The sequence below is a fragment of the Solanum pennellii genome, chromosome 4 (assembly GCF_001406875.1).
Source record: "Solanum pennellii chromosome 4, SPENNV200".
In the NCBI taxonomy this organism is placed as follows: domain Eukaryota; kingdom Viridiplantae; phylum Streptophyta; class Magnoliopsida; order Solanales; family Solanaceae; genus Solanum; species Solanum pennellii.
This window is the reverse complement of record NC_028640.1, coordinates 51,112,809-51,131,296: the sequence shown is the minus strand read 5'-3', so window position 1 is coordinate 51,131,296 and position 18,488 is coordinate 51,112,809. Positions and strand designations below refer to the sequence as shown.

The 18,488-nt window shown below is 37.2% G+C and overlaps 1 protein-coding gene across 4 annotated transcripts in view; it reads right to left on the bottom strand.

The window, feature by feature from the left end:
- Positions 1-18,226, bottom strand: part of LOC107015611 — a 29,504-nt gene extending 11,278 nt beyond the window's left edge. For 2 of the 4 annotated variants that reach the window (XM_015215937.2, XM_015215936.2), the window contains exons 1-9: positions 18,058-18,225; positions 17,889-17,966; positions 17,066-17,115; positions 16,892-16,945; positions 16,652-16,704; positions 12,793-12,865; positions 12,271-12,332; positions 9,278-9,346; positions 8,041-8,146 (exon numbers count right to left, since the gene is read on the bottom strand). In XM_015215937.2, the coding sequence (XP_015071423.1) occupies positions 8,041-8,146; positions 9,278-9,346; positions 12,271-12,332; positions 12,793-12,865; positions 16,652-16,704; positions 16,892-16,945; positions 17,066-17,115; positions 17,889-17,966; positions 18,058-18,195 (683 nt within the window). In that variant the 5' untranslated portion in view covers positions 18,196-18,225. Of the gene's footprint in view, positions 1-8,040; positions 8,147-9,277; positions 9,347-12,270; positions 12,333-12,792; positions 12,866-16,651; positions 16,705-16,891; positions 16,946-17,065; positions 17,116-17,888; positions 17,967-18,057 lie in introns of all 4 variants that reach the window. The other 2 variants (XR_001456360.2, XM_015215938.2) reach the window with 2 other exon arrangements.
- Between the last annotated feature and the right edge of the window lie 262 nt (positions 18,227-18,488).

Sequence of the window (18,488 nt, the reverse complement as noted above, 5' to 3'; positions counted from 1 at the left end):
GAAGGCCATAAAATATTATTGTATGAATAAACTAACTCCAGTAGACTACTCAAGCAGCATTAAAGACATAAAGCAAAAATATAATGTGAATGACAGCCTTGAGCTTTTGCTCGCCTGGGAACTGTCAGTTTGTAACTAGATGTGCCTACAGATAGTCACTGCTGCAATGATCAAATGAAACACACTTCCTCTTGTCAAGATCAACTTGCAATGCCATTGTCTCATTGATATTGGCTTCTAATACCCGCCACTATAGATTTGTCAATCCCTGGGCTTGGCCAAGCGAAGTTTCCATGGTGTTCTACCTTTGCGTAGTCTCGGTCCACATTGGAAGGCTCCGCACCTGAGCCCCATCACACGGCTCTCAAACCCAACCTGTGGTGGATCCCGGGAGACAAAGTCAAAACGCAACATCCTTTGCCCCATACTTTGAGATGCTCTTCTCCTGTTTTACGAATCCTACAACTCTCTTTACTGAGCGAGACTCCACCCATGTCCCTACTAGTGGTTTTTCATGACTAGTCTTTCTTATCCGAAAGCAAGCAAGACAACAAGGGAGGGTTTAGGCAACTCGCTGGTTTCGAGATGGGTTTCCTTGCGGGTGTGTCCACTTGTTTTCCTATTCAAGTTCTGGTTCCAATTTCAGAACTCCTAGGTCAATTAAGGAGAAAATGTTGGAACCTCATGGGTAAGGATAAGGTAATGGAATAGATAGAGAAATTCAGACCTAAATAGGACCCACAGTTGTCCTACAGGAAGTTAATGCTCTAAGAGAGATTGGAGCCTCGGACGAGGAAAGAAGGGGCTTTTGCCCTTCCCCATAAGGCCCCACCGTCGGGGCATAAGAGCCCTCTTGCCCCAAATCATTTCGATTAAGGTGTATATAACACTCAATGGCCAACGGTCTGTTGCTGATTTTAAATCAAAAGAGTAACAAGACTTCGGTCTTTTAAGTCTTAGATATTGCAACAGACGTTCTTGGTTGAATGTACCATCAGTCTTTTTTGATCAGGAGCGGGGTGGGCAATTTATGTCGGTGCTGGCGCCTGCGGCAGCGCCTCTGGAGCCCCCCCCCCCCGTTCTGGAGCCAGCAGGTTCTGAATGACCTCCCTCTCCCTGTAGGTCGAGCTTCCTTTTCAGCCCTCTCACTTCGTTCGCCATCTCGCTCTTTCCTTTCTTCGGTGCTACCTTTTTTTTTTCCAAGGGATGGGGTTGGAGGATATTCAAAAAAAGAAAACGGGAATGCCAAATTGTCTATTTTTCTAGTTAGAATGGATTGGGCACCAGTCAGACCTGCAAGCACCGGGTAGTGATCTTCAACTTGACTTTATCTTCAACAATAAGTTCTAATTATTTAGATAAATAAAAGAAAATGAAAAGAGCTATTTTTGGAATAGAATAAGCTTTGTGTCCTAACCAGATACCGGGCACGAGCAGGAACATCCAAAATAATGGAAAAGCGGTAACCCCTGTAGTAAGACTCTTCGGCCTCGTAGTCAATCTACTGATGAGCGGGCAAGCAACCAAACCCGGCACATCCAATTCCATTCCGATCAACAACTTGGAGGTATGGCTGAGTTGCTTAAGGTATTGGTTCAGACTCTTATTATTGAATTTCCATTGTTTGCACGTAATAGCTCATTCTCTATATTTTTTTTATGCTCAATCTTTCCGTTTTCCTTTTTCAGTCCTGCATCTCCTACCTAATGCAATTGACCGACCCGCCATTTCTTTCCTTCAATAATGCCTTCGCTTCACTTCAAGACGCTATTTACCAAGGATTTTCTGAAATTTACACAATTATTTGTAGAGTGAGTCCATTTCTCGTGCCATTTGCAATAAAGTTTTCCTTTTCTTTCTTTTTTTTAGGTATCTTATGTCCAGGCAGACAGGTCAAAAGTTGTTGATAACCCAGCGGCTACTTCAGAGCTTCAGATGCCAACCAGTCGGCCGCGATCTTACCTTCTCTCTTCTCTATAAGTATGCTTACAAAAGAACTGCCAATCCCTTTGAACAAGATTCCTGCAAGCTTGGATCAGTTGTGCTTTAGGGTGATTAGAGGAAATCGAACCCGGCTCTGCCCCGTCAAAAGAGCAGGTTGGTAGTATTGAAACATATTTCAGTGAAGATAGGAAAAGGAAACAACGGAGGGATCCGAATCGGACCTAAATGGGGATGACATGAAAGCCTTTTTCAAAACCTAGGTTCGAAAGTAGGGCTATTCATAGCACAGTGAGACAAAGCGAGTGACAGGTATGCAATCCCCCCTTCTAGTGAGCAACCGAGACAACCAAGAACCTGGTACAGGAAGCCTACCCTCTCGGGTAGATAGGGTCCATCACAGGCCTCGAATCTATCGCTGGGATAAAGCCTTTCCTCTGCAGGGGCCTTGTGCAGTAAACCCCATACGGCCGGTCGTCCGTCATCCTAAAGTAGTCCCAGGTTGTGGGAACGATACACTTTGGTTACCGGTGAAGGCCTCACTGACCTGAGCGATTTCGCTCACCTAGCAGGCCAAAATAGAGAGAGGAGAAGAATGCAACTATCTAATCGGGATCACAGTTCCGACCATTCCTTTGAAGGCCGAAAGGTGAAAAAGTGTTTAGCCACACTCTCTACGGAATAGTCTTATCAAAGCGCTCTCTTTAACCAATCAACCAAGAAAGATTTCCCAATTTCATTGCAAGGGATGACCGGGCGGCATAATCACTCAGCCTTGAGGATGCAGCTTCTACGGATTGAGGTTATTCCCCGCTAGAATGGGCCAGGCGGGATAGGGGAGCGGTTGAGCGTGCAAAGGCGAAACCTACTGAAGCCCAAGGTAAGGGAGGAGCGTCATGGCTAGAGGTCGAAGAAGCTCCAACCCCGGCGAAGGCGGGTAAAACTCACATAAGCAGAGGGGGAGACATATTCATGAAAAGCGAGAAGCCCTGCCGTGGGGGACTGACCAACTATGAATCACTCTACTATAAGACCACTAAGAGGGATTAGATTACCAACCCCTCTTTCAGGCAACACCTGCGAGACCTGGGAAAGCAAGAGAAAGGAAGATGCGCTAATTCGGTTAGAGGACAGACAGATTCGATTCACAGCCTATACCGCTTTTGACCAAAAGAGAGATCAGATTGGGGGTCATGGACTCCTTTTTAGTTTAGGATCCCCTTTCTACATTCAATTATTTATTGAGCCGAACATCGTCCCCATGCCCAAAAGGTATGGACGTGTTCGCGTATGCATCTATTTTTCAGACTCGGAGGTAGCAGTAAGATCTCTGTCTCCGGAGAAGGCATGAGGGTTTTCAAAAAGTCTCCTCTCATTACTTATGGATAAAGCTCTTAAGCCCTTCCTGATATCCAAAGGAGAGCGGAGCTTCAACATCGGCTGTCCTTTTATTTTATCAGGAGGAACGAGCCCGGCCAACTATCGTTGCCTTGCACAAGACGGTGCCCTTTTACTTCGAGTTCCTTCCTTCGTAGTCAAATCTGATAGTTCCGATCACGGACAGCTTCTAAAAGAAGAGAAAAGAGAAGAGGGGCAAGGGCACGTCTGAGGGATTCCCTCAAGCTTTTACCCGGCCGGCTCGATGACTTAGCTCTAAATCTCTGCCCCCAATTAAGGCGTAAAGGTTTCATACCGCATAATAATGTGAATGAGTCTAATCTCTTCCATCTGAGGGATGAATTGTTGGAATATATGAAACAGGATATCCTTTTATTAGGGGGTGTTATGCATGGAGCGATAAGAACGAAAGGGTTTGTGTGGCCACAGCTACAACTACTGGCGCTTCGCTACGGGGGAAGAAAAGAATAGACTGGGGTACGGATTTACTTACTATTCGACTCGAAGTGGAGGAATACCTAGATTAGAATGAGGATTCAATATTTCGTGATAGTTATCACGGATTGCCTATGATACTAGGACCAATAGGTTCAAAATGGGTTTGTGCCGCAGGTGTTGAACGATCTACTCTACACAGGTGTGGGCTTACAGGGCTAGGGCTCATAAACCCTTTCTTTCATTTATCAATAGGGCCCTGCCTCCTGCATGAGTAGAGGCGCGCAGGCAAGCGAATAGAAAAGTAGTCTTTCTCCACACCCACAGCATAGAGGAGCTGCTCCAACATCCGCACTACAACCAAAAAACGGCTCAGCGATATATGATGCTAAACCGAGACCGAGATATAGAGAGGGTTGTCCTTCATCATCTGTAACATCTATCCATCCCGCAATTCCAATCAACCGATTCATTGAGTAACTCTTGGGTAAACTATTAAACTAATAAGAGCTGTATCGTCTAACTTCATTCAAAAATGAAACAGTCTAACCAAAAGACTAAAGGCCCCTACTGAAGATAGGTCGCCAAACTACGACCGAGAGTTTCGCCTTTTGAAGCGCCAGTCCCGTAGGGCAACCGGGCCAGGGCGAGTCAGAAAGGTTTCCGACCCTCCAGGTCTCCACCTACTTGTGGAATAGGGGGGTTCCTTGATATTAAGGTGTCAAGGCGGTCGAAGAAGGCCACAGGTGGAAGCAGGCCTTGTAGAAGAGAAGATCAATGTCCGTCCCATTCGGCGAAGCAATCTTGAACCCTCTTGGCTGCGCTGTGCTTGGATGCACTAGTCTTCCACACACCAGCGATGAAATAAAAGCTGCCCCCATTCGGCTGTTACCTCGTTCGTGCTCCCGTCTTTCCCGCTGCCATCTTCGGTGGATGCGCCCCTTCACTTAAAGGCGGCCAAACCGACCACCGCCTCGGAAATAGCCTCGGGCAAGGGACACCCGATAGTATTTATTGTAAGGCGCCCCCGCGAGCTCCCTTAGCCTGACCCCACAAGTAGGCTGCTTTTTCCGGAACGCAGTCCGAGATAACCGTAACCGTGTATATATAGAAATATATCTTCGACGGAGTCCACCGCCTGCCTTAGTAGTCTCAAATTAGGGCCATGATGATATGGAAGATGCATTTTCTCTGGCCGTTGCAAGGCACTTCTTTGACTAAAGCAACAAAGGCTTTAGGAGTTACATCGGTTTGCCTTCTAGCTTGACTGAATGGACTGAGACCAGCCTAAATACCCAACCAGAGAAAGCCTTGTACTCCGCGAATTCAATTAAGGTATTAATGTTTGTTCTATTATACAACAAAGATCGCATTTTTTGCACTTCGTTCAAATAATAGTTGTACCCGTATGGAATTCTTCTGTTTCTCAGTATGATCTCTATCATCATTACTATTCCCCTTATCAATTCTCCTATCCGGGCTACGGCTTTCGCGGGCAATCGCTTCTTCGAGACCAATTCCAATAATATCGAGATTGGAATGAAATTCTATTTATACCTCGGCCACTTTCTTGGAACTAATTGATAGGCACGCTCAAATACAGGCGGAGTTAGCAAAGGAAAAGGTACAACATAAGCAAGTAAGCGGGTCACAAGGAAGTCGGATTCCAATGACAGTGAGTCACGCCGCTTGAGTAGTGGGTTGATTTGATCAGAAAAGTAGTATACCTCCGACTGAATCAATATCGCGTTCTCCTTTGCTGCTATGAAGGAAAGCAACTTCACCACGTGCATCCTTTGGTTGTGAGCCGCGCCTAGAGGGAGGCTCTAAGGGAAGGGCGTAGCGTTAAATCTCCCTCGCCTTTTAGAGGTTTGGAACCCTTCTGTTGAGCACCAATTGGGCATGATTGTCACGTCGATCGACAGTTGAGAAATACTATCTCCGGGGCCCTCACTTTAGAGCTATCTTTCACCGTTGACAGACATGGTTCAACGTGCCAGCTACGCTTCCTCTTCTAGAACAGTGACGACTCCTAAGAGCTCTTATCGACGGAGTTGTTTGGCACATCAAAGAAGTTGACGTCAGGGGCTTCCTCTTTCCCTTTAAAATAAAAGCGGCAGTTTGGTCCTACTTTTCTTTTATTTTGTTACTAAAAAAATGAAAAAGAAGATTTCTTCCATATCCATAATTAAAGGATATTTCGCACTAGTCTTCCATACGCCAGCGATGAGATGAAAACTGCCCCCATTCGGCGGTTCCCGTGCCACCACAATGGCATAGCATCGAAAGGGTGACCGGAAGTAAATGAAAGCAACTACCGGAAACAAGAATGTTAGGGTGTTCACAATCAGATAGGATTGTATGGATGTCTTTAACTTGATTATTTCCCCTGTATCTTGATATATCTTTGTTTCCTTAGGTTGCTTACCAGTATTGTAGACATATGTTCAACAAGATATAGACCATTACATAACAGAATCAATACCAGTTCCAAATATTAGAAATAATAAGGTTGTAAATTTTGGTATCGGAGGAGTATGTTTTACTCATCTGAATAGCATGCAAATTTACAAGATAACGAATCCACACGTGTTATTCATATCAAATCAAAAAAGGAAACTAATCCCTTGTTTTCTAGTAATCCAAGAGTTAAAAGGGTTCTAATCTGATCCCTAAGTAGCTGAAACTTCTTGACTTATCATATTTGAGAAATCCATTTTCATACGATACAAATAAACACACTATGAAAATCGACGATTGAGGCCATGAACCATGTTGGATAAACAGAAGAACTTTAACTGTATCAAAAAAAAAGGATCATTGGATAAAGACCTTGATTGGCAAGATAACCTTTTGATAGACGTTCTACATCCGAAAATTTTGTTTTCGTAGGAGGTAATTTGTTGTCCAATAAACTTAAGATATAGAGTGTGGTTGATCAATCTTATGTAGGTGCAAAATATCAAGCAACAATTGTAGCAACCTATGAGCTAGTTTGGATTCAACAGTTTTTGGAGAAATCAATAGATGGAAATATGTGTGATAACCAAGAGGTCCTTCATATCGCATCAAATTCGGTATTTCATGAGGACTAAGAGCCTATTTGGCATGGTGGTTAACAGTCCAAAGGCACTTTTTTTGAAAAATTAAAGTGCTTGACCAATAAGTAGAACGGCTTTAAATAAAAGCAGAAGCAGTTTTTCTAAGGTTGGGAAGAAGCTAAAAGTTTCTACTTAAAAAAAAAACAGAATCAAAAAAAAATTGTTTTTTCCAAAACAAAAGGACCCCTATCATTTATACTTATATACAATATATCCCTTGTTAATTATAGTATATCTCATAAGTTTCCATCTAAGAATTTTATTTTCATTTTTACACTATAGATTCGTTATTTAATTTTATGTTATAATTTGTGGAATGATTTTTTAATTTATTTGTCTTGATGTTTTTAATTATATTTAAATCATCATGTTAAATATTATATCAATATTTAATATTTTCTTTGATTTATCTATGAACAATATTGGTTGGAAATTTGTAATATGTACTTTTTTGATTAAATAAAGATAAAATCAATTAATTTTTTTATAATAGATAATTAAAATAATTTCTCTCTAGAAAATAATCTTAATAATAGAAGTGCATTGAAAATTGTCCATATTCATAACTGGACTCTCAAAAGTACTTTTAAAAAAGATTAGTAAAACACAATCAGCTTATAAAAAACTTTTCAAATGAATTCGTCAAACACAAATTGTTTTTTTTCAAAAGCACTTTTATGAAAAGTTACTTTAATAAAAATGTTCATAAAAATACACAGTTTTTAGTCGTGTGGCCAGCAGGTTTTACGCAAACTGAGATTGACTGCCACTTTGTTAGAGAAAAGATAATTCGCATAAATATTGTTACAATTTTTGTGAAATCAAGTAATCAACTTACAAATATTTTCACCAAGTCTCTCATACTAATTACATAAGCAACAAGTTTGATCATATGGCTTGTATGCACCAGTTTGAGGGGGAGTGTTACAATAGAAATAGAAATAGCAATAGAATTGGTATATATTATCAAATGTGGAAAATGATTGTAATGTACTGTGTATAAAACTATAAATAGGGTTCCATTGTCTCACATGACTGATATGCATCAACTTGAGAGTGAGTATTAGAATGACTTGAGGAAATAATCAAGTTGAGCTTTTCACTCAATGCCTCCCTTCTCTTATTTTTCCCAAAAGAATAATCATAGAGAGGGAAAGACCATTACCTATGATGAGCTGGAAAATAGTAAAGCAGACGACCTTTATGACATCTAGAATGAACAAGTGTTTGTTCAAGGCCTTCACCCTCAAGCATCACCATCTCTCTGGATGCTGCATTATTTGCATTGAGCAACTAAACTGATGTGATTATTACTCATCACCTTAAGCTACAATAATGTTCATACAAAAAGAAAGCATAACAAAAATAAGGAAGCAAAAGCACTTTCTTTTTTAAAATGAAAAAGTGGTTTGACAGTAGAAACATATCAAAATCTAGACCATCAGGGTGACTATTGCAATTCTGTTAACAAAGCTCAATTACAACCATAATGATTTTACTGAGGTTCCAAATGAGGAACTCAAGAAAACTGTTCCTCATATCTGTTGCAGGAGGAATCAATGTCAAAATAAAGACTAAGTACACATTTACAGCATGTCAAGGAAACCAAACATCTTTTATCATTACTTTGTTTAAAGAAGCCAGTACATGAACCAGCACGAAGAAAGACAGAAAGTGAAGAAACTGGTTTTGGCATCAATAAAGAAAAAAACAATCAAATTTGTACATTATTAAAATGACGGAAAGTATCCTCCATATTAAGCCAAGTGGCAGCCTCACAATTGGCCACTTAACATTGCTAAAAGAATGGACATAGGACATAGCTAACTACTTTTGTAATAAAATAGATTTCTGAATTTTGAAATTCTAATTTCTTTTTAATTTATCCCACTGTAAATTTTTTAAATTTCAATAATTTCTCTCGTGATAGAGGCCAGTAGAAATGGCAAAGAACCCCGTTTTTAATTTTGGGAGTCAAGAACCTAACTGCTGAAACGCGTAATCCATCGTGTCTTCAACCCAGCTTATATTTCTTATCAATACACAATTCTTTTCCATTGGATTATGGTTTTACAACGGAAGGTCGAATAGTTGTTGGTGTTGGTCTATTTGATATAAGTAGTGTCAAGATCCTGTTGCAATTATTTGCAGTCAACTACAGAAAGCAATAGATGAATTGAGATCTCAAGCCAATTCTTGGAGGCCTCTAGAGTAGTACAACCTATATTGAAATTTTAAAGGTATCTTGAACTTGAATTTTCCATTTAAATTTGGAATTGTGTATCATTAATGGGCTTTGGATTTAAGTTGGTTATGTGACTGTGTGTAGGAATGCTATTGAATACCCATATCAGAACCATGGAAATAAAATAGATGGTACAGACATAACACAAAAGACGCACCATAGCGATCACAGTGATACGCCAAGAGTAATCCCACATCCAGTATCAGCTTTCCAAGAGTTTTAAAGGCTGCAAAGTAAGACATAAATGTTGAAAAACTCCGCAATGGTAATATCATGAACAAAAGAATATTTTACCATTTCCAACTACCACATCTTTTTAAAATTGGTATATATTAATATTACTGATGTATAATAGAAGGAGAATATTGCAGAGGCACAGAATTGTTTCAGCATTCTAAAACAAGGCAGCAGGCAACATGATATGAATTTGTACTGTCCTTATTAATATTTGATATCTAGCATCAGGTTATATGAGTATATAAGTTGCTTTTAAAGACAAAACATTTGTGATTCTTCTTCTTCTCATACACTCTTTTGAAATTCCCAAATTCTCACACCCCAATTAAACATCACATCCCCATGCCCAAAAAGAAAAAAATGAAATAGCGATGACCAAAAGTCCACTCTTTGAAATTCCCAAATTCTCACACCCCAATTAATCATTCAGATTAAGCCTATTAAGACTATTAAGTCCATCTGTTTCTTTTTTAAGAAAGCCTCTTAATGGATCTGAAAAGATCTGAACGAATCAGATTTTTAGGAGAGACTTAATACATCCAGACTTGTTTAATACGCTCTAGAGAGAAGGTATAGGGGAAGGAAAAGTTGTGGTTCCAGTAACGGAGGATGGCAGTGACAATCGCGGGGGGAGAGAGAGGAGAAGGGAGGCGGTGGTGCCAATAGGGTGTCAAGGATGGCGGTGCATATGGTGGTAAGAGAGAGAAGGGGAAGTGGGAAAAAAAGTGTATCACACGCTTAATGTTACAAGCGTAGTGCCACATCAACGAATTATGTCTAATAGACATATTTTGGCTTGGGTTCAGGTACTAAATAGGTACAAACCTTAGTTCAGATGTCTAAATGAAAAATCCAAACAAGTATTAGCGGCTAAGTATGCATTCAACCATAAAAAACTGCATGATGACTTATCTTTTGCGAGAAATATAGGAAAAGAATATTATTGATTTTGTTGTCGTGTCTGCAATATTACATTGAGACCCTATTTATAGACACTAGAATACAATCCTTTACCAAGTAGGATACTATTTACTATTCTTATTTCTATTTGTATTGCTATACCTATTCTAAATAGGATTGTATAAACCTATTCATGTTCTAACAATCCCCCTCAAGCTAGGCCATACAATTCATGAACCTAACTTATTACAAATGTAATTAATACGAGGACAGATGAGGAGCTTGGTGAGATATTTGCAAGTTGATCACTCGACTTCACAAAATTGAGAGTCAATCTCAATTTGCTTAGTCTTTTCATGAAATATTAGATTTGACGCATAATGTCAATCAATCTCAATGTGTTTGGTCTTCTAATGAAATTGAATTTGATAAATAATGCTGATAGAACTCTGAGTGATAGAATTACAGTGTTAAACTTTCCAAACCAAGCTTGTAAAGAGTGTTTCAGACCATAGAGTGACTTACGTAATCAATATATAAGGCTACTAAACTCCCTCTGAGCAAAGAAGTGCTCAAAATCTAGTATCAAGTATATGGATCACGTTGGAATCAATAGATGAGTCAATATTAAACAAGAAAGTCATCGAAAAATTGGTCGGAACATGCTCATACGCCGGATTATTAGATTTGATGGCTGAAAGTGGTCACAACTAAGAAATAAAATTATATGGGTAGAGTCGAAATGATGGCACGACCCAACTATAAAATAAAAATTATATAGGAGAGGTCGGATTGATAGCACAACCCAACTAGAAAATAGAGATTATATAGGAGAGGTCAGATTGATGGCACGACCATATTGAAAAAGAGAAATATTATGGGTAGGGTCAGAATGATGGCATGATTAAAAAAATTAAAAAAATTTAAAAAAAATGATGGCACGATCCTACTAGTAAAGAGAAACTATATGGGTTGGGTCGAAATGATGGCACAACCCTACGCATATCAGATTTGAGGAGTCAGTGGAAAGATGAATGGAACTATGCAAATCAAATCTGAGTCACCGAAAAGACACATGGTGATATGCAACTCTGACATGAGAAAGTAGTTCGAAAAAATCCACGGTCCTACGCAAATTAAATATGAAAAGTAGTCCGGAGATATGCACGGTACTATGCAAATCAAATATGCAAAAAAAGGTAGTCACCGAAAGGATGGCACAGAGCTACACAAATTATATATGAAAAAATAGTCATTGGAATGATGGCACAGTGCTACAAAAATTAAATATGAAAAGATAGTCATCAAAAAGATGGCACGGTGCTACAAGAATTAGATATTAGAAAGTAGTCACCATAATGATGGCACGGTGCTACACAAATCAAGTATGAGAAAATAGTCACATGGAAGAAACATGGTGACCCAGCTTTTACTAATATAATCATTGGCCAGACGAGCAGAGCATATATGGGTGTCACCCGCCAGTAGCGGAAGCTCTTTGATTTTTAACCAAGACCGTAGAAGCTCTGATACCATGTGAGAAATATAGGAAGGGAATATTATTGAATTGTTGTCGCATCTACATTATTACATTGAGACCCTATTTATAGACACTGGAATAAAATCCTTTACCAAGTAGGATACTATTTACTATTCCTATTTCTATTTGTATGTATAAATCTATTCCTATTCTAATAGGATTGTATAAACCTATTTATGTTCATGTTATCCCAAATAATTGCCCTTCCTAAAAGGACAAAATTGCTTACCAAATGTTACATAACCATAACAGTTTACATATTATCCACTTCTCCACTTGTACAACAATATTTTCTTTTCCCTCTAAGTAAAATAAAGATAACTTGTAGCATTCACAAGCTTCCCCTGTAATCAGATTTCTTATTGATACCAGGACATTATAGGACAAAACATCTACTTGGTATCTAATCAGAGTTATGAACAAGCTTTAACCCACCAACTAAGAAAAAAAAAATCGTGTTAGTTAGTATGTACCTGTTTCAAGTTCTGGCAGAGCCTTATGAGGCCATATATTTGACCCACAATATGATGGATACCTTCAAAACAACTAAAATTTAGCTGCATGAAAATTAAGCATGCATATGCAGTTTATCTCAATTCAAAAGTAAAAGCATAAAAAGTAGTCCCGCCATATCACTGTATTTGGCATTATTTTCTTATTAGTCTATTCCAAAAAGAATGACATAGTCCTATACTTTCTTAATGAGAAGCTTTTATAGCCATACAAATGCTATGACATGTATAAAGACTACGAATTTCAAAAGTACTATAGCCACACGAATGTCATGGCATAGTTAAGCACAAGTTTCAAAAGTCTCTATTTCTTTTATTAAACTCTACGCCAAGTCAAACTATGACAAATATAGTGAAAAGGAGAGAATAGCAACTACAGCTCATCTTTCTTTTCCTAAGTAGTGTGACTTAGACTTCACTTCAGCTATCAATTCTACACTATGTTCACTCAGTTCTTTACCAATGAAGCAGTGAAAAACTTACCGTTCAATGAGGGATTGCTCTGTCGTAGGTACATCTAATATTGGATTTGCATAGAAAGATCCTTTTAGCAAATCTGCACAGGCACAACCATGACACATTTAAAATCCGTTAGAATGATATATTTAAACGACAGCAATTTGCATGTTTGAGGAAAAGTTATATAAGTGAAACCAAGAGATACTTGCACACATAATATACAATAAAGAGATATCAATGTTATGGTAGACAAATAGCTTATTAGTAACTGTCAATTCTCTAGTTCAATAGTAGGTCCCTTTCAAACCATGATGGGTGCTCATGGGTTTGGACTAGGCATCGTGAGAAACTGAGAATAATGAAGATGAAGAAATGTCTTTGTAATAAATGTGGGTGGGTAACTTTGTCTAGATGCATCACAGCAAATCTGTTGCACCCTAAATATAACCATTGTGCAGGAATAGTTTTTTCAAAGTATTTTCAACATGCAAAATTGAATTGTTAATACCATGTTCTTATAATCCATGGAAAAAGACCAAAATGCCTTTAAACTATGTGAAAGAAACAAAAATGTCCGTAGTTGATAGTTTGGTCCAAAAGTTCCCTTGCCTTCAATAGTTTGATTCCAAAATGTCCATATTGTTAGTTTGTTACTTAATGGGTCAAAAATGTCCCTTTTCAAATAAATATATTACTCCCTCCATTTCAAAAAGAATGACCTCCTTTCCTTTTTAGTCTGTTTCAAAAAGAATGACCTCTTTCTTTTTTTTGGTAACAACTTTTCACATGACATGTTTAAGACCACAAGATTAAAGGGTAATATTGTACATTTGACATAACTTTAATTTAGGACCACATAATCAAAAGTCTTCTTTATTTTCTTAAACTCCGTGTCAAGTCAAACTAGACCATTCGTTGTGAAACGGAGGGGTATTTCTTTTCTTTTAAAACACATTTTCTTCCCAATGATTACTTTTGTAATGAGAAAATTGTTTAACCAACTTTAATTTGTAAAAAAATATTAAGAAATGAAAAAACAATTGTTACAAACTTTTACCGTTATCTAAATGTAAATTAATGATGGGGTTACTATTAGCCGCATTCCAATCAAAATATTACTTTAAAAAAATCATATTTTTGTTTCTTTTATTTTAAAATCACTTTAACTAAAATAAATAAGAATGAAATAATCTTTTTTTTCTTCCTAATCCTATCATAACAATTAAAATAGAATAACTTCATGTACCTTTTAACTGATAATATAGGTCATATATATAAAATCATAGTAACCCGTCATTAATTTCATTTATATAACAATTAAATTTTTGTAACAAAATAGAAAAAAAAATTATTTCTTAACATTTTTCAAATTGAAGTAGAACAAACATTTTCCATCTAAAAAGATCAATACTAGGAAAAGAATGTGTCTAAAAAGAAATAGTTTATCTATATGAAAAGGGGGCATTTTTGACCCATTAAGTAACAATAAGGGCATTTTCAGACCGAACTATTGAAGGCAAAGGCATTTTGGACCAAACTATCAACTAAGGGCATTTTTGTTCATTGCACATAGTTTAAGGGTATTTTTAACCCTTTTTTGTATAATCTAACCCCAAAAGCAACAATTATAATCATATGCAACTTGAATAAGTAAACTTTTGAGTTTCTTTTTTGACAAAGAAATTTTTTTTTTTTTTTGACAAAGGTAAACTTTTGAGTTTCTTAACTTTGTGTTCAAACAAATATGCAGAGAATTCTCTATTTTACTTTGTGAAGCAATCTCTTTGTAATCAATGAGGGTGGGTAACTTTTTCTAGATGTATTACAACAAATTTGCAGCACCCTAAATGCAACCATTGTGCAGCAATAGTTTATTCAAACTTCTTTGTCCCAATTGACTTGTTAATCTCATGTTCTTTTAATCTAACCCCAAAATTAACGATTACACTCACATGGCAACTTGAATAAGTAAGACGAATTTATGAGTTCTTTTTTAGGACCGTGTTGTCTGGGCCAACTTTTGCGCATCTCGACTAATTCCATGAGATATGTGTCACCTCCCACCAGCAACAGAAGACAAATTTATGAGTTTCTTAACTTTGTGTTCAAACAAATATGCAGAGAATGCTCCATTTTTTTACTTTGAACACCAAAGACATCAAAGGTTACAACTTACATAAAGACACAGAGAACTATGAAAATAAAGGGAATAAAGTGCAAAATGGCACTGTTCTCACATTTCCTGACAACTTTCAATTAAATTTCTCATGGAATGGAAACCTGGTAGAATCATACCAAAATTTCTGGCATGTCCATTGTGTTGGAACAACAGTTTGTGATCATTGGTTAAGCATTGTCATACCAAATTCTCTAATTGCCTTCCTACACCTCCAGTTTTTAGTTTGATAAGTTACTTGTCACTTGTTAGATGATATTCATTGTTATTAGGGGTTATTCAGTGACATGGGTACTTCTAGTTTGACCATAAAACAACTTAGCAATCCATTTCAACCGGATTTCGGAAGCTAGAATCTGTCTCCTATAGCCCGTCGTAGGTGAAGGCTTTTCATATGTCCTTTTGGATGATTAGTGAGACCTCCTAGTCAAGGGGAACATAGAACCAGTGGGTTATATAATAACATCATGGAGAAGAGGACATCTACAAGTAGCTTTAGATATCAGTTTTACCAATCATTCCCATTATAGATTTAGTTGATATTATAATTTAAACTGCTGAATTTTGTGGATCTTTGTAAGTTCCAATGTCGTTAAAGGATCACTTGAGGCCCACTCCAGAAGCTAGGTGCAGCGCAGGTTAATGCTTTTCCTCACAAAGGTAGTACTCTAGTTCAAACATCAAAGTATGTGCCTCAATTGCCATTAGTTCCATGTTTTAAGGCCAACACCGAAAAATAAATAAAGTTGGTAAAAGCAACATGGACAATTAAGATTAACATGTTAGTAGGAATATAATATAAGATTTTGTACAAGCTAATCCAAATAGAAACTTAATATTGTAGTAATAACAATTTCAAAATGATTTGAATATCATTAACATAGTAAACTCCATATATTTCACTTAATTTCATCCTTTTCTTTCTTGGTCCATATAATTTTATTTATATTTATGCAATTGTGTTTAATTCACATGATATTATTTATATTTTTCACCAGCCCCTTCTTTACTAAAGCATGCTTGAATTGCATATTGCACTTAAAACACCAATCTATACTTGGCGCTTTTCTAGTTATAGGGGTCATTTGGTTCAGTGTATTAGAAAAAAATGCATGCATTAGCTTTGTCTATTATTTGTATCTTGTTTGGTACATACTTTTAGCCTATGTACACTCTATAGTGTATTCAGGTTTGTATTACTAATACCATGAATTTTCATGTATTAGTAATACAAAGGGTTTCAAGACATGCATTAAATTGATTAATGACATAACTATCCCTCAAATTCCTCTCGAGACATTTACCATTTTCCAAAGCTAAAGAATGTGGGGTATTTTGGTAAACAAACATTTTTCATAGAAGTTATACAAGACTTGTTATTTCTAATGCATCAAACCAAACGATGTTATACGAAATAATGTCCGCATAACGAATATCAGCATTACTAATAGTCCACCTTATACAACATTATTCTTATACACTCTACCAAATGACCCCTTTTTTTTTTTTGAAAATTGTAATGGTGTATTCTTCAGCATTAAGGAGATGCTGGTGACCTGCAAATGACCCCTTATAGTCTCTTACTAAATAAATGATGATTTCATCTTCATTAGAAATCACACCTTGTTAGTTTGAGTAATATAGTGTGCTAGACTATTTGCTGAATGAAACAACAACTCAGTCAAATTTTAGTAGGCAAACTCCTACCTAGCTTTCCAGATTCAAGCTTTTCTTTTCCATGACTCCATCCAAAGTTGTACCTAAACATCATTGCCAAAATTTGTCAAAGATGTGGGTCAAAGAGAATACATGGACGTACATAAGCATAACTGCATAACCATATCTAAAAAAAAAAAAAAGAAATGGTTGCAGTTCTAAATAGATTGCAAGAAGCTGGTGATATTCAGGATCAAAGAAACAAAAATAAAGCATTAGATTATGGCTCACCTGCTTTTAGGATCTTCAATCTCCCTCTTCACATCTTCACGAAGGTTGGCTAACCTTTTGAGGAAAAGACGTTGATTATATGAACAGTTCGCTAATATTTTCCTATACACATACAATTTCATGCATCTACCTATCTTTGAAATAGAGAAATATTTCATGTCTGAAATTCTGTACCTGGGACCAAGCTGGAGAAGATTCTGTCGCCACAGTGAATAACCAGGAACCTAGAGAATATAGTCAAAACAAAAGAGGTATGAAGAAGAGTAAATTCACAGTCATGTCGTCAACATGAAACAGATACAATACGCTTTTCTTATGATCAATACTCTTCAGTAACTTCAAGGCTGGGAATTATGAGACTTCAACCAACTTCTCAAGATGTCCAGACCTTACGATATTCAGATTTTGAATCTGTCTAGGCTGGATCCATCTTACTGTGCTAATTATGTTTCTGATATTAACTCTCTTACATTTACCAACTAGTTAGTTTATCCTTTCCCTTTTAATGCAAAATAGCAACAGATGCATCAGGTTTGATACATATGTTAACAAACCTTTGAAGGGTTTGAGTTCCCAATTTAGGGACTAAACAGCTCCCACACTAACAACTTGATAACCCCTCCCTAGGGGCTCCCATCCTTTTTGCTCCCTTGGTGACTCGAACTCACAATCTTCGGGTTTGAAAGAAGGGGTGCTTACCATCCGAGCAACTCTCTCTTGTTAAAAAGTATATATATTTGCTGACAAAGAGCAGGCATATGTAAGAATGTGTGGGTAGTGGGTATGTATATAGATAATGAATTTAAAAGGTAGTGAAGGACAAACACATTACTTAATTTCTGTAAACAGTTGAACAAAAGAACAAACAATTGAATTCAAACCAATGAAGTATTTTACTATAGTCAAATTTGCAAGTGAATCAAGGCATCAATAAACGATAAAACAATAGCAGAAAAAAGGTAAGGTTAAAGTGAATATTGGAGAGGTGAAAAGTTACCTCGGATATGGATAGAATTCCAAGACCATTTGGGCCAAAACCTTGTTCAATTTTTGCGGATAAATCAGCATTTTTGTCCTATTTGATCCACAATCAATCAAGTGACAAAAATAAGACAAAATTGAATAGCAAAAATGAAGAAAGGGAACTCCATGAAAGAAAAGGTCACCTTTAGTTGGGTATATGGTATGGAAACAGTTTGAACTTTAGCGGAGAAGGAAGTCATCGTGATGGAATGGCCAAGAGAGGGAGAATGAGCTTGTGTCAGTGTGTAAGAGGGATTCATACAAAACATTTGATTCTGCATTGCATAAAGCCGCCACCTAATTATACTCTTTCACAAAGTCATCACAAGGTCAAATTAATATTCACTTTTTTGGCCCGATATGGCATGAGCAGTTAATTTTAAGTAATGTCGAAATTTGCAGGGTGAATGAGTAAATTCATTTTCTGTTGTATCCTGCCCTTAAAGTAAAATTACTAAAAGAAAATAGTTTTAAATCAATAGATGGTTTCAAAAAATTACACTGAACAAGAATTTTTTCTCAATCAAAAACACTATCCAAGAAGCATTGATGATAGTTTATTCTTCCAATTTTT